The sequence below is a fragment of the Salmo salar genome, chromosome 25, assembly GCF_965601325.2.
Source record: "Salmo salar chromosome 25, fSalSal1, whole genome shotgun sequence".
NCBI lineage: Eukaryota > Metazoa > Chordata > Actinopteri > Salmoniformes > Salmonidae > Salmo > Salmo salar.
The window spans coordinates 28,750,545-28,766,150 of NC_138315.1; the positions used below are offsets into that span (position 1 = coordinate 28,750,545).

The following is a 15,606-nucleotide window of genomic DNA, read 5'->3' on the forward strand; positions in this document are numbered from 1 at the left end:
AAATAAAGAAAACCCTTGAATGAGTAGGTGTGTCCAAACTTTTGACTGGTACTGTATGTGCGGTAAAGCGTCTCTCATTACATACCTGTGTTTGTGTAGAGAAACGGGAACATCCTCCTGAACGACAGCACTATGTCAATCTTGAAGCGACGGTAAATAACAACACTAACAGTAAACATCAATACCAGACTCGTCAGTAGTACACCAATAGGGAGCAGGTAGTTTGGATCTGTGCAAAAAAAGTCAAAAAGATAGCATTTATTATTTATGCTACCGTTAATACCAAAAGTCAAGCTGACTGGTTTTAATACTAAAACATATTTTTTTGTGTGGTGAGGTTGCAAAGTTAAGTAAAAATATATTACACTATCAAAACAAGGGTAAAGGGACAGGAGAATGTGACTCTTCTCTTTTTGAACACCTTTATGTTGTCTTCCAGGCAGTATTGTCAGTGGTCACCGACCATCTTCAAGGCATTCCTAGTCAATCGCCAAACATTTTTATTTAAATAAAACAACGAAAAGCCTTCCGTTCCTATTTATTGGTCTTGCGCTGTTGGCCGTAGGTGCACACGATTCAGCGGCTCTGCACGCCGGGTAAGCAAAGTATTCCCATTTCATGTGCACAGAAAAACTCTGGTTGTATTCCAAACACTTAAAAGACACACCCTATCCCCTCAGCCCTCAAATTAAGTGAACACTTCTGATGACGTATCATGACGTCTGACGAGTATACACTTGCAGGGCGAGGGAGGAAGGAATGATTTTTAAATGGGCCACACTTGCCTGGAAATCCATCCCTCGTTCATCCCGCGATTATTGTGTTTTCAGCCATCGGTAGTTTATGGGTGCTATATATGCGCTACAGTCAATTATGATTGCATGTCTACTTATATTAACTATATAATTATTAATATACGCCTACTGTATGATAGATAGCAAATGAATTAGCCAACTAACATTAGTCTGCCTTGCTACTTCTGAAGTAAAGTGTTTTATTTCTACAATTTCCAAAAGCTAACCAAACAAAAACATCATTACTTTTACGAGACGTGTTTGTGCGTTAGTAGCACAACTTCTAACTTATTTACATTTGTTTTTACTTATACTTGTATGTTGACTTCTCCATATTGATGTTTTAAGCTTTGGTGGACCTTTCTTAGCGGATGTACAATCATCGCAAATTGAATTATTGGGCGTTTCAGGCCCCGAAGTGAACATAATTGTACACTCACAAACTCCATTAAAAATGAGGGCTGAGGGGCTTACGTTGCAAACTTCCGTTGCTTGACCAATCATTCCCCAAAGGGCATAAGATGAGGGTAAGTGGACGAGGGTGTGTCTTTAATGAGTTTGAAACGCAGCCTCTGCCTTCCCGTCGGCCCAGAGAGCAAATCACGTGCACTAAAGTTCTAGCGTGGCTCAGATTATCGTGTCTGCAGTAACATAGCAGGCATAAAAGAAAGCTGAAGGAAAGTTGATACTGTGAGATTTCAAAACTTGTATAACCATGACTAGAGAGAGACTGTCAACGAATACAACAAAGAGTTGCTGTTTTTATGAGTGAGTTTATGTTTAAGTTCATAATCAGCACTGTCAACACCACAGGAGGTTTGTGGCACCTTACTTGGGGAGGACAGGCTCGTGGTAATGGCGGGGGCGGAATTGGTGGAACGGTATCAAATACACCAAACACATGGTTTCCATGTATTTGATGCCTTTCCATTTACTCCATTGTAGCCATTATTATGAGCCGTCCTCCCCTCAGCAGCCTCCACTGGTCAACATTTATAAGCCATAAAATGCGCGTTCTTTCTACTTCCACTAGCGCTACAACCAGCACTGCAGCTGTAATGAATGAGTAGGAAAGTGTATAGATAGGCTTGCGTTATTATTAGGGTATTTTTTAATATAGAGGAATATTTCACTTTCTCTGTTCATATGAGCAACAACATGAACTTGTGTATGAGTCAGAAATAATGCGGTGAAATTCGAATTTCTGCTGGAAGACGGTGTCCCCTTTTAGTCAGTGTCAGTGGCGGAGACTGCTGTTCTCCCTCTGCTGAGACTGACCATCAGATGCAAGCACCATCAGCCCAGTAAAATAAAAGTAAATCATTTAAATGTATGCTCATTCCGCTGTGCCTCAAGTAATATAACAACTAATCTATTACCTGTGTGATCATATAACCTGCCTAAAATTTGAAATCCAATATTAAAACAATGCATTGGCAGGCAATTCAAGCAAAGCCAATATGCAGAGATAATGTATTGGGCCTATAGCCTACTGCACAAACCTCATTGCTACAGTACTGTTTTTAATAAGTTAATGTTGCATACGCTTACGTTTCTTTAAGTTATGTTCCAAACAAATCTGAGCGGTAGATCTCAGATTGCATTTTGACTCAGAAAGTGATCTTGACACAAAAGGCTCACTGGTCTAACCTGCAGGGTGGAGTGTGAAGGAGGCTGAATAATAGCCTCTGTCGCTCCAGACCTGACACGTGTAGTCAATGTAAAAGTCTTCCTCTTCCACCGCCAAGAAATTCAACTGACGCTCAATCCACACACCCTTCATCTCTTCTTCGCTCCACTCGCTGGTTGGGGGGAGAGAGGGAGAGAAGGTGTAAAACAATTTCCACCCGTGAACAAATAATCAAGCCATGTCCACAATTGAATTGACATAAGCCCGGTTTCCATCCAACCATTTCATGACGCATAAAAAAAAGTTACAACAGGGCTGACGGAAACAAGAACTCAAAGTTGGCTCAAATTCATAAATGTCAACAGACAATTGGTTCGTTTGACATGGTGGGATCGTTTTGTCTGTAAAATTAATTATGCGAGAAACAGATGCCGGTGGAAACAGATTATATAATAACAATCATATGGAAGTAAACTTGGAATCACACGATTATATGTTATGTTGTAGGCCTACCACCACAACGTGGAAAAGCTTTCACACCCTGATCTGTTTCACCTGTCTTTGTGATTGTCTCCACCCCCACGCGCTCCTCTGTCTCAGTATGTGTAGCCCATGTATCTGATGCTGTCTGGACCAAAAGAGTATAACATGTTGCCGCCGTAGCATTCGATTGATTGATGCCAGCAAGCATTTGGCCTCCCTTGGTAAAATAATAAGCAATCCGAGTTGAGTGATCAGTGCGCATGCGCCCGGCCCGCAACAAGTAGTCGCTAGAGCGCGATGGGTCAAGGACATCCCAGCCTGCCAAACCCAGAAGACTCTGGGCCAATTGTGCGCCGCCTCATGGGTCTCCCGGTCATGGCCTGCTGCGACACAGCCTGGGATCGAACCCGGGTCTTTAGTGACGCCTCAAGCACTGCGATGCAGTGCCTTAGACCGCTGTGCCACTTGGTAGCCGAGAACTCACTCTCTTATTGGTCTATTAACTAATGGTGATGTCACCAGGCAGGCAAAAACTCCATACCACCAAAACAGGCTGAAATTTCAGGTGGTCTTTTCAAACAGCTCTTACACTAAAGGGGCATCATCATAATTTGCTTGGCTGTCAATTATCAAATAATGACACTAACTGAATGGAAATCTAGCTTTAGACTGTTTGTATTCAGGGATATGGATCCCATCTTGATCTTAATGGTATATCCTTGATACGATACCAACAGTTTGGATACTATACAGTAGAACATCCATCTGGATGACACAGAATACAGGCATATAGAAGTATTACAGTATGTGTTGTGATGCTGCTGCCTCAACCTACCTTTGTGATTCCTGAAAGACACGCTCTGAGACATTTTCAGGAATAATGTCATCTCTAGCTATCCACATCAAATCTGCGCATTGTCCCCCCACACTCAGCACAAACACCCGACACATCTTACTGAAGGAAGAGCCTAAGGGGCAAACATTGAATTCTTCGTAAAGTTCATACATTAAACAATGTGTACAAAGGACCCAACTAGTTGCATATACACTGAGTGTACAAAACATTAAGAACACCTGCTCTTTCCATGACATAGTCTGACCAGGTGAATCCAAGTGAAAGCTATGATCCTTATTGATATCACCTGTTAAATCCACTTCAATCAGTGTAGATGAAGGGGAGGAGACAGGTTAAATAATTATTTTCAGCCCTGAGACAATTGAGACATGGATTGTGGATGTGTGTCATTCAGAGGGTGAATACGCAAGACAAAATATTTAAGTGCCTTTGAACAGGGGGATCGTGTGTATCAAGAATGGTCCACCACCCAAAGGACATCCAGCCAACTTGACACAACTGTGGGAATCATTGGAGTCAACATGGGCCAGCATTCCTGTGGAACACTTGCGACAACTTTTAGAGTCCATGCCCCTATGAATTGAGGCTGTTCTGAGGGCAAAATGGGGGAGGTGCAACTCAATATTAGGGAGGTGTTCCTCATGTTTTGTACACTCAGTGTAATTATGTAAACTTTGTGTAAACTCTTGTCTGTATTCTGTCTCTAAATGTTGTCTATCACTAGCAGCACCGCATCATCAAGTAAAATTCGGAGTATATGTTAATGTACTTGTCAAATAAAGGTGATTCTGATATTTAGAAGTCATACAGATATAGTAGGAGCATGCACACACCACACACACAGTACATGTTCCGTAGTGTCTTACCCAAATCTGCTTTGATGATCTTATTAGCAGGTTCAACCACTTTGGGGACAAGGCAATACTCCACTGAAATTATGACAATGATTCATAAACATTATAAACAGACACAAAAATATGCAGTCACCTGACCCTATAGAAAACAACCACTTCTAAGCTCTCAGTGCAAAGCAACCTGTATGAAATCATGAAGTTGCCCATAACCCCTGATACAGGGTCAGCTATCTATGTAATGGCTGGGTTAAGGATTGTGGGTATATGGTAATAATCTGATCCCAGACCTGTGGTTAGGAGCAACTTCTATGAGCTGTGCCAACAGTACTCACTTTTCACCATGCCCACAAAGGTCTCTGAAATCCTGCCGCTGAGCCCTTCCAGGTCAAAGGTCATGGTGCAAGTGTAGAACCCATGGTCTTCAGGGCTGACCTGAGCTACTAAGAGTTTCTGGCCATCACTGACATAGGTAAACCTGTCCCACAATGGGTCATCTTCCACAATGCGTTCGCATCCCTGAAAGATTTCAAGTAGAAATGCACACTGAAAGGTAATGGAAATGGAATACGGCTTGTGGGTCTTTCTTGAATTACGGTGGCATTTGCGTCCCTTGCATTTGCAACCATGAAAAACACTTTAAAATTACAAATAGTTAGTTACACATCATACATGTTTTTGTTTATTGAACTGTTCATCAATAATAAACCATAATGCAAGTCCTTTATACTGCAAAAACGTTGTTTATGCATTGTTTAAAGTACTTAGGGTAAGCAAATTGGCTCGACCCAGTAGTGATTTGTAGTGACATATTTTGGGGATTTAGAGATATCTATTATTTTGAGTCAATAAAGGTTTTTCATATATTGTATAGATCAATAAAAGTCTAATAAAAAGCCTTTTTGTTTTTTTACATAGTATAATGTGTGTCCCTAAGTTTTATGTCATTGGTGTTAACGCCTTAAATCACTCATTACAATGATATACAGTGCATAAAGGACCTTGAGCATTCCCTCCAGTGGTTGTTATTTGGGGAAGGGTCTATAATAAATAAAATTATTAGCTAATCACACTCTTTTAGTATGTGATACATTTGAGGATTGCATAGGAAAACTGTGTCTAAATATAATGTGTCATTGTTGTTACTCAACTTCAATAAAGGGAAATTTAATTGTGAGCAAAATTATTAATCATATCAAATTTGAAATTATTTTTTTGAAGGGTTAATGACCTTAGATTTGAGCATCTGTGGCCTCCATTTAAGAAAATCCTCAATAACCAAACATTTGTAATTGGTTTTACTATCATTGGTGTTACTAGTCCTACTGGTGGCACAAAGTTATCATAATGATAAAACATTTTAAGTCATCACCCAAATACATACCCAAATACATTTAAACATTCAACATTTTTTAGAACTTCTGATTTTGTTTTTGCAAAATACCATGCCCGAATGCCACAGCAATTCAAGAATTACCCTAGTAATACAAAATATACAATATTGCAGTTAAGTTAATGTTAAGATCATGTTTTACTCAAGAAGACCTACAGTAATCCTTCTATGAGAATAATTTGATGTAAATGTGTTAGAACAATGTAAAAAGTGTATATTTGATGGAACATTCTCTCACATGTAGTCACCCTACATTCCTATAGTTTTAAAGATAAATGAAGAATACAGAGAGACAAACTTTCCATCACTGTCAGGCCTCAGGGTTCCCCTCAACATTCTTCCTCCCATCTGTTTACCGTATAGGACTCACCTTGTACCACTGGATGGAGTAATTGTCCACTTTCCTGATCTGGTCACTCAATGGGCAGGACAGGAAAGCACTGGCTGTATTGGTAAGGACCTGTTCAACCTCATTCTGTGGTCGACCGCATTCTTCTGGGTTGATCTGGTTCACAATCAGTAAGGTAGCTTGCTTGTAGCACTGGAAGGGAGTTCTGTTCACCCAAGATAGCAGGCAATATTTACAACACTGTACTACTGTGTACTGTACCACACACACACACACACACACACAAAAGTATGTGGACACCACTTCAAATTAGTGGATTCGGCTATTTCCGCCACACCCATTGTTGACAGGTGTATAAAATCGAGCACCCAGCCATGCAATCTCCACAGACAAACATTGGCAGTAAAATGGCCTTACTAAAGAGCTCAGCGACTTTCAATGTGGCACCATCATAAGATTCCAACAAGTCAGATTGTGGAAATGTCTAGGAGCAACAACGGCTCAGCTGTGAATTAGTAGGCCAGACAAGCTCACAGAACTGGACCGCAGAGTGCTGAAGCTCGTAAATCATCTGTCTTCGGTTGCAACACTCACTACCGATTTCCAAGCTGCCTCTGGAAGCAATGTCAGCACAATAACTGTTTGTAGGTGTCACACCCTGATCTGTTTCACCTGTCTTGTGCCTGTCACCACCCCCCCCCCCCCCCCCCAGTGTCTCCAATTCTTCCCCATTATCCCCTGTATATTTATACATGTGGTTTCTGTTTGTCTGTTCGTCTTGTTTTGCCAGGTGTTACCAGCGTGTTTTCCATTTCTCAAGTTCTTGTTTTCTAGTGTTCCCGGTTCTGACCTTTCTGCCTGTCCTGAGCCTGCCTGCCATTTTGTCCTTGATTGACTTTGCCTTGGATTACGAATGTCTGCCTGCCCTCGACCTGCCCTTTGCCTGCCCCTTAGTTTGTTTCTCAGAATATTTATTATAACAATCTGCCTCTGGGTCATATCCTGAGTCGTGATAGTCGGGAGCTTCATGAAATGTAGCCGCACACAAGGCTAAGTTCACCATACGCAATGCCAAGCGTCGGCTGGAGTGATGTAAAACTTGCCGCCATCAGACTCTGGAGCAGTGGAAACACATTCTCTGAAGTGATGAATCACTCTTCACCATCTGGCAGTCAGACGGAAGAATCTGGGTTTGGCGGATGCCAGGATAACGCTACATGCCCCAATGTATAGTGCCAACTGTAAAGTTTGGTGGAGGAGAAATAATGGTCTGGGGCTGGTTTTCATAGTTTGGGCTAGGCCCCTTAGTTCCAGTGAAGGGAAATCTTAACGCTACAGGATACAATGACATTCTAAATGATTCTGTGCTTCAAGCTTTGTAACAACAGTTTGGGGAAGGCTCTTTCCTGTTTCAGCATGACAATGCCCCCGTGCAGAAAGCGAGGTCCATACAGAAATGGTTTGTCGAGATCGGTGTGGAAGAACTTGACTGGCCTGCACAGTGCCCTGACCTCAACCCCATCGAACACCTTTGGGATGAATTAGAACGCCGATGGTGAGCCAGGCCTAATCACTCAACATCAGTGCTGACCTCACTAATGCTCTTGTGGCTGAATGGAAGCAAGTCCCCACAGAAATGTTCCAACATCTAGTGGAAAGCCTTCCCAGAAGAGTAGAGACTGTTATAGCAGAAAAGGGGGGACGAACTCCATATTACTGCCCATGATTTTGGAATGAGATGTTTGACCAGCATGTGTCCACATACTTTTGGTCATGTAGTGTATATATCCTACCTCACAACACAGACATAGTCTCCAGCATCGTCCATCTCAATGTTAAACATCCACAGTGTCTTCCCCTGCACCAATGTTTTTCCCGTCTCGCTGGTCAGCTTTCTCCCAGTCCTTGGGTTGTACCATGAGATGTTATAGGGGACGGTGTCATAGTTGAACACGTTGGGGGCCAACAGGGTGGATGTCAACATGGCGGCATCACCCGGGACTGAAAAGACCCGCTCAAACTCTCGTCCATAGTCCTTACAGAGCTCTGTACACAAAGAGTACATAGAGTGAAGACAAACATGCGGCACAGAGACTATTTGAGGCCCCCCTTGAAGAATGTGGATGCGCACACAATGAATGTGGTTTTGTAAATCATGCAATTATTATACTGCGTGTCATGTAAGTATAGATTTTGTACAGAGATGGTCTCATCAAAATATCTGTGCTTAAAACCTTTCAGAACAGGGTTCTACCCCCCCCCCCCCCCCTGCCCCCCATGGCCGGGTTTAGGAGTCTCTGTTTTAGCACACCAATAAGCGTGCACACAGACACTATATTTGCACGGCCGCTGTATCAAAGACTAATTCCATCAATGCCCACCAGAGGTCAAAGTTGAGTTATCCCGAAGTGAAGGGCCATGTTTCAGATTATAGTTATGGCTGTTAAATTTAATTGAGACAGTTTTGGTATTCAAACCGTGCTTCTAGCTGTCCTCATAACTACTGCTTGATTGATTGATTGATTAATGGCTGACTGGAAGTTTTTGGTGAAGTGTGTCCTACCTACCTCCTACAGCCTTGGAGCTGCCAGTGAGACAGAGGAGTGAGAAGAGGAAGATCTGCAACATCTGACTCCAATCCATAGCTGAAACAGAGATGCAGGGAAAACTCATTACCAAAGCAACACTGAACAATAAGCTCAAACAAAGTAACAGAATCCAACAAGACACATCATAACACTGTTCAAAATCCTCACCAAGTGAAATGATCACACACAAAAAAGTATCATTCCGTTTCCTGACCTTCCACTGAATACCTCACTAGTCAACTGAATCACCTACACAAATACGCCACAAGCAATCTGGGGCAGGCCTTTATGGAAAACCAATCATATTTGACTACAGGAGTCACCACAGTAAGGCAGGCAGGCAGGAGAGTAGAGGAGAGACAGACACATTCCCCAGTCCACCACAGGAAGACTGGCTGACTAACTGACTGGGGACGTCTCCAGCGCTCTGCCGGTAACTGGATGAGTAAAGCCAAGACATAAAATAACAAAATCCAAGAGAGAAAATGATCAGCAGGGGTCAGCAACCTCCACCCTGGAGTGTTACCCTGCAGCACCTGATTTTACTAGCTGCTCAATAGGACGCTGATTAGTTGAATCATGTGTGTTATAGCAGGGTTAAAGCAAAATCCTGCATTCCCAGTAGCTGTCCAGGAGAAGGGTTGGCCAGTCCTGGAGTGATGATACTGTGTGGTCTAAGAGTCATGAGGTCAGTCAGGGTTATGAAAGCTTAACTGCCTGATCCCAGCTGGTCTAGATTGACTCACTACATGACTTGACTATATAGTACATTTCAATCCCCTTCTATAATACAAGCTTGACTCTTTGTTAAGGGGAAATGGGTGGTCGACAGGCATTTCATATTGTCTGACAGACACACTTCACAGTGGAGGTGTTTAACTTTATAACTGTAAGCCAGCTGTTAGAACAACTAAGTTATCAACTAATGAGGTGTCAAACTACTTATGTCCACTTGTAATGTGATATCACATGTCAATTCTGCAACTAAAGGAATTAGTAAGGGAATTAAAACAAACATTTTTGCCAACTTTTAAACTACATAAATCCAATGACATGGTGACATTTTTTGTTGATTTCACATTGAATTCAAGCTAGTTGGCAACTCAACCAAATATCAAATCAAAACTAGACATTGAACTGACATCTTTGCCCAATGGGAAGTGATCGTGTCTCAATGTAATCCAGGTATGAAATGATTGTTATTTTCAAATACAATCTCTTTTTGGGCTTAGTTTGGGTCAATTTGCATTGTACAAATTATTATAATTATGTTCCTGACCATCCTCTCCAAGAAAAACCTTCCTGCAGCCGAATCTAGTTGGCTACCCCTGCACTACAGGATGTGGAAACAAGAGTGGTAGTAGGTGCCAGAATCTGATTGGCGGGGTGTCGACCACAATGATTGGTGGTGCCATACAGGATGTGCTCTCTGTGCCCTATCTACCTCTCAGATCAACCACAGGAAAACACACTGATAGAGATATTACAGCTAACTGATAGAAAGATATAAATAGCAAAAGGTGTACACAGACTGAGAATGAAAATGAATTGTGCCAACAAACAGAGAGAAATAGGATTGATAAACGTTATCAGGTTAGATTAGTATCAAAGAAAAAAGAGGAGTTCCAGTATTCCAGTACACCTAGTGTAGAGAGAGGACATACAACTGAAAACATGTTGAAGTAGAACCACTTAGCAGTCTTGGTTTTGCAAAAAATAGGGATAGAATGAGAAATGTATAAATATCAAAACATGGGAAATAAAATCAAAAGACAGGAAAAGTCTAATTCGGAGATCATCGACTAGATTCAGCCGTTTTTTTCTTGAGCGAATAGTTGGGGGGCCGGAACATAATTCAGCAGTAAGGCCCGAGGGTGTGTGCTATATGGCCAATATAACACGGCTAAGGGCCAATATAACACCCCTGAGGTGCCTTATTGCTATTATAAACTGGTTATCAACATAATTACAGCAGTAAAAATAAATGTTTTGTCATACCCGTGGTATATGGATTGATATGCCACAGCTGTCAGCCAATCAGCATTCAGGGCTCAAACCACCCAGTGTATAATTACAAATCATTTGTAGACTGCATATTGACTGCAAGAAGCCCAAACAGATATAATGTTTGACTAAAACATAATTATTTCAAACCTTGCTTACATTTGTATATGATCACTTGTCTCTCTATTACACGTGGGAATACTTTGGAACAGATTTCCAAAATTATAATCACTTGGAGCTGATTTGCTGGTGTTTTTACAGTCTTTTATGTAATTGTATTAATTTGTTTTGTTTAGAAAACTTAGGGGGACAAATAAAACCACTCGTGGGCCAAATTCGGCCCCCGGCTGCCAGTTGGGGAACCCTGGTCAAGTTGTTTTAATAAAGATCCAAATGAGAGAAATTGACAGAGCTAGTTCTAGAGCCTGGAGTGGGAAGAGGAGAAGGAGGAGGAGGGGGTAAAGACAGTGCTGGCTGGGACAGGCGCAGACAGAGAGGAGCGTGGGAAGAGAGAGGATAGGACTAGGCGTAGGAGGGACATGCAGGATACAGGGGCCAAGATCTGTGACTCACTAACCACCAGAAACCTTGTCTGAACAAGTTCTGTCTTGTTTTGCATCTTTATTTGACTGAAGGGGGTTTGGTTCCACTACGGATTAAGACATATGCAGTTGTAGACTGGCACTTTCACATTTCCTGTACTTTAAGATTCACTCTAGGGTAAAATGGGCCTCAACTTTCATGGCCATTTCCAACCCCTCCAAAAACAACCACTGTTGTGTTCGGTAGGGCATAGCGTAACAGAAAACAAAAATGTGTGTTCTTTTTGGGCCAAATCAGGTAATAACTGCTCATTTCAAAAAATAAGATCCTACTGAACATGTCCCAGGTGTAGAACAGAACATGTTTACATGGTAAAAAGTACCTGCTGTTGTGTTGCAAGAGCCCCTAACTGAACACATTGATGAAACGTGTGATTACATAACGACAAAAGGTCAGAGCAGGGCTATTTAGTTTATTTATCTCTGGGTACACAGTAAGTGGTGCTGTTTGTCCAAACAGACACAACATAGTTGGACTTTTACCGTCAGTTTTTGGGGTCAAAGCTACGAGAAATGTCAAGAACAAAGGGAGCATGAACCCTCTTGCATCTGCCAGAGTACCTAAACTCTACACAGCATGTGTACATAACCACTACACAACCTCTACACAACACGCTTACAGAAAAACGACACAACATCTGTAGACAGCCTCTGCACAACATGTGTACACAACTTCTACCCACATTTTTACACAACCTCTGCACTACATCTACACTGCATGAGTACACAACCTCTACACAACATGTGTACACAACCTATAAACAACATATAAACAATCTATACACAACACCTGTAAACAACACCCTCATGATCTACTCTTAAAATGTTAAACAAAACTGGGTTTCTAAAGACAACTACTGCATATGTGAAGGATTGTGTTGCATGAAGAGTGTTTATGAATACTGTAGTGTATGATGATATTGTACTAGCTGTGATTTTAAACTGTCACCAGAGGGCAATGTCTCAGTTGCCTGTGAGTCATTCTAGATAACCTAAAAGATTAAGCAGTTTGCAGATTAAATGTTGGTTCAGAAATGGGAGCAAGTATGCTGACGTGTATTTGATCAGACATGAATAGGCTAATCTAAAAGGGTGTCATTCTACTGTGACAAAAGGCTCATTGAGAATAATTATACTGTGACCAGAACATACCTGCAAAGAATCTACAGCCACGACACACACATTGGCTTGTTCACATAGGGTACACGCCCTGATACAAGGTGTGGATCACTGACAGCAAGCACTCTCACCTACAGTATGTTTACTGTACCTCACTGTGTTGTTTCAATGTATCTGGGGGAAAACACAGATTTTTTTGAGAGAGAGATTCGTCTTCATGTATCAACCATTATCATGATTGGATCAGAGAGAGAGAAGGGTCACGTGGGAATATCCAGATATTGAGATGATGGAAGTCAACTCAATGTGACAGACTGTCAGAAGCTTGGTGATCACTCCCAATGGGCTTTATATCCCAAAGAAACGGCCAGTTAACATCTTCAGTTCTAGTGGTTAGAGCGTTGGGCCAGTAACCGAAAGGTTGCTCGATTGAATCCCCGAGCTGACAAGGTAAAAATCTGTCGTTCCTGCCCCTGAGCAAGGCAGTTAACCCACTGTTCCACGGGCGCCGAAGACATGGATGTTGTTTAAGGCAGCCCCGCGCACCTCTCTGATTCAGAGGGGTTGGGTTAAATGTGGAAGACACATTTCAGTTGAATACATTCAGTTGGACAACTGACTAGGTATCCCCCTTTCACTTACTACAGTAACGATGTCTGCCTATTGAAATGGATGGTGGGAAAGCTCTCTGGTGAGACGAGTACAGTTATAATCATTTCATTGGTGGACGATCGCCAGATCTGGCAGAGGTGAAAGTGAATGGAGATTTCTCTCCCACATTGGCTCAATATAATTACGCATATCTGACATCTGACAATAAATCTGATAAATTACGTTAGAGATGTGATTGACTAAAATAATGAGCAGATTTAGTCTGGGGGGAAAGCACAGCAGACTACAAAACAAGAAAAAACGCAATTCACAAAACAACATCAAGAAGAACATCAACACATTGCAAAAGATACAACAAAAAAGTCAACTAACTGATTGAATCCTAGTCAACACTATACTCCTATGTCAACCACACACACCACTAGACAATTCCTGAAATTCCACTCCTGGGGTTGAGAGTTAAATCATGTTTAAGCAGGTTGCTCATCAGATCATCAAACAAGGCCACAACTTTGCACGAGTGCATGGAACATGTACATGGCCCATGCTTCTTACTCCATGAACATACAAAGCACAAACTAGCAACCACTAACACATTCTTAGCACTATAGCAAAGCACATGGTAAGATAAGGCTAATCTTTCTGTCACTTGCACACAGAGCACAAATGCCTGATTGAGGAATTAATTTGTGGATGGTGTACAAGCCTTCTGAACAATGCTCTCCAAGCAAAATAATGACAACAGGAAGCGTGCCGTTTGTGGTAAGAGTTACAACATCATGAGGAGTTCCTCAAAATCCTGAAATCTCAAAGAATATTAATCTCGCAAGAAACAAATGGTTCAGGTTGTATTCTGTAGTTAAAACTGGTTAACCTATGCAGGATAATTTAGTAGCATTCTTTTTTACATATGACGCTTCAGTCACAAAAACAATGCGAATGTCCTCACCAATCCACACTGCAGGGATCCACACAGGACCGGTTGCAAAAGAGTGTGTTCTTTTTAGGAGTCCAGCCTAGAGAGGAAGCCTGACTCAACCTCAGCAGGAGGTCCTGGGATGAAGCTCAGCCAATGATAATACAGTAGCTGCATCACAGGGACTACAAATTAATTCTGAACCATTAGAGGGCCTCTAGGCAGTGCTGCATGCTGGGGACTAGGTAAAAAGCTAGTGCAGTTGAGTGACCACACGTGGCCCAACCGTGGAGTTGCTTCTTGGTAGCCAGACATAGCTGCTGGACCATTTTAAAATCCATAATGTTTTACTCTTAGTGCCTTGCAAAAGTATTCAGACCCCTTGGATTTCTTCACATTTTATTGTGTCACAAAGTGGCACAAAAATGTATTTAATCGTCATTTTTTTGTCAATCTATACAAAATACTCTATAATGCCAAAGTGGAAGATTTAAAAAAACAAAAACATTTAAACAAAATTCATAACTAAAATATAGTCATTGCATAAGTTTTCAGCCCCTTTGTTTAGCCATGCCTAAATTAGTTCAGGAGTCATATTTGGCTCAACAAATCACATAATAAATTACATGGACTCACTCTGTGTGAAATAATAGGGATTGACATACAACATCTCTAAGGCCTCTCAGTCAAGTATTGTATTTCAAGCACAGATTCAACTGCAAAGACCAGGGAGCTTTTCGAAAGCCTCATAAAGAAGGGCAGTGATTGGTAGATGGGTAACAATAACAAATCAGACATTGAATATCTCTTTAAGCATGGTCAAGTTTAATAATTACAGTATGCTGTGGGTTACAGTGCCTTCAGAAAGTATTCACACCCTTTGACTTTTTCCACATTTTGTTGTGTTACATACAGCCTGAATTTAAAATGGATTAAACTGAGATTTAGGTCACTGGCCTACATACAATACCCCATAATGTCAAAGTGGAATTATGTTCTTAGAAATCTTTACAAATTAATAAAAAATGAAAAGCTGAAATATCTTGAGTCAATAACTTTTCAACCCCTTTGTTATGGCAAGCCTAAATAAGTTCAGGAGTAAAGATTTGCCTAACAAGTCACATAATAATTTGTATGGACTCACTGTGGCAATTAAAGTGTATAAGATCATTTTTTAATGACTACCTCATCTCTGTACCCCACAGTGGTGGAAAAGGTACCCAATTTTCATACTTGAGTAAAAGTAAAGATACCTTTAAAAGAAAATTACTCAAGTAAAAGTCACCCAGTAGTAGAGTAAAAGTAAAAGTTGTCAAAAATATAAATAGTTAAGTAAAGTACAGATACCCCAAAAAACTACTTAAGTAGTACTTAAAAGTATTTTTACTTAAGTACTTTACACCACTGGT

At 41.3% G+C, this 15,606-nt stretch overlaps 1 protein-coding gene across 3 annotated transcripts in view; it reads right to left on the reverse strand.

The window, feature by feature from the left end:
• The window catches only part of zmp:0000000936 (interleukin-1 receptor type 1), a 38,641-nt gene that overhangs the window by 13,221 nt on the left and 9,814 nt on the right, over nt 1–15,606 (reverse strand). The window contains exons 1-9 of one of the 3 annotated variants that reach the window (XM_014173826.3): nt 14,231–14,347; nt 8,924–9,001; nt 8,150–8,402; nt 6,378–6,561; nt 4,950–5,133; nt 4,630–4,692; nt 3,743–3,875; nt 2,445–2,596; nt 86–229 (exon numbers count right to left, since the gene is read on the reverse strand). In XM_014173826.3, the coding sequence (XP_014029301.1) occupies nt 86–229; nt 2,445–2,596; nt 3,743–3,875; nt 4,630–4,692; nt 4,950–5,133; nt 6,378–6,561; nt 8,150–8,402; nt 8,924–8,999 (1,189 nt within the window). In that variant the 5' untranslated portion in view covers nt 9,000–9,001; nt 14,231–14,347. Of the gene's footprint in view, nt 1–85; nt 230–2,444; nt 2,597–3,742; nt 3,876–4,629; nt 4,693–4,949; nt 5,134–6,377; nt 6,562–8,149; nt 8,403–8,923; nt 9,002–9,112; nt 9,133–14,230; nt 14,348–15,606 lie in introns of those variants that run through there. The other 2 variants (XM_045707310.2, XM_045707309.2) reach the window with 2 other exon arrangements.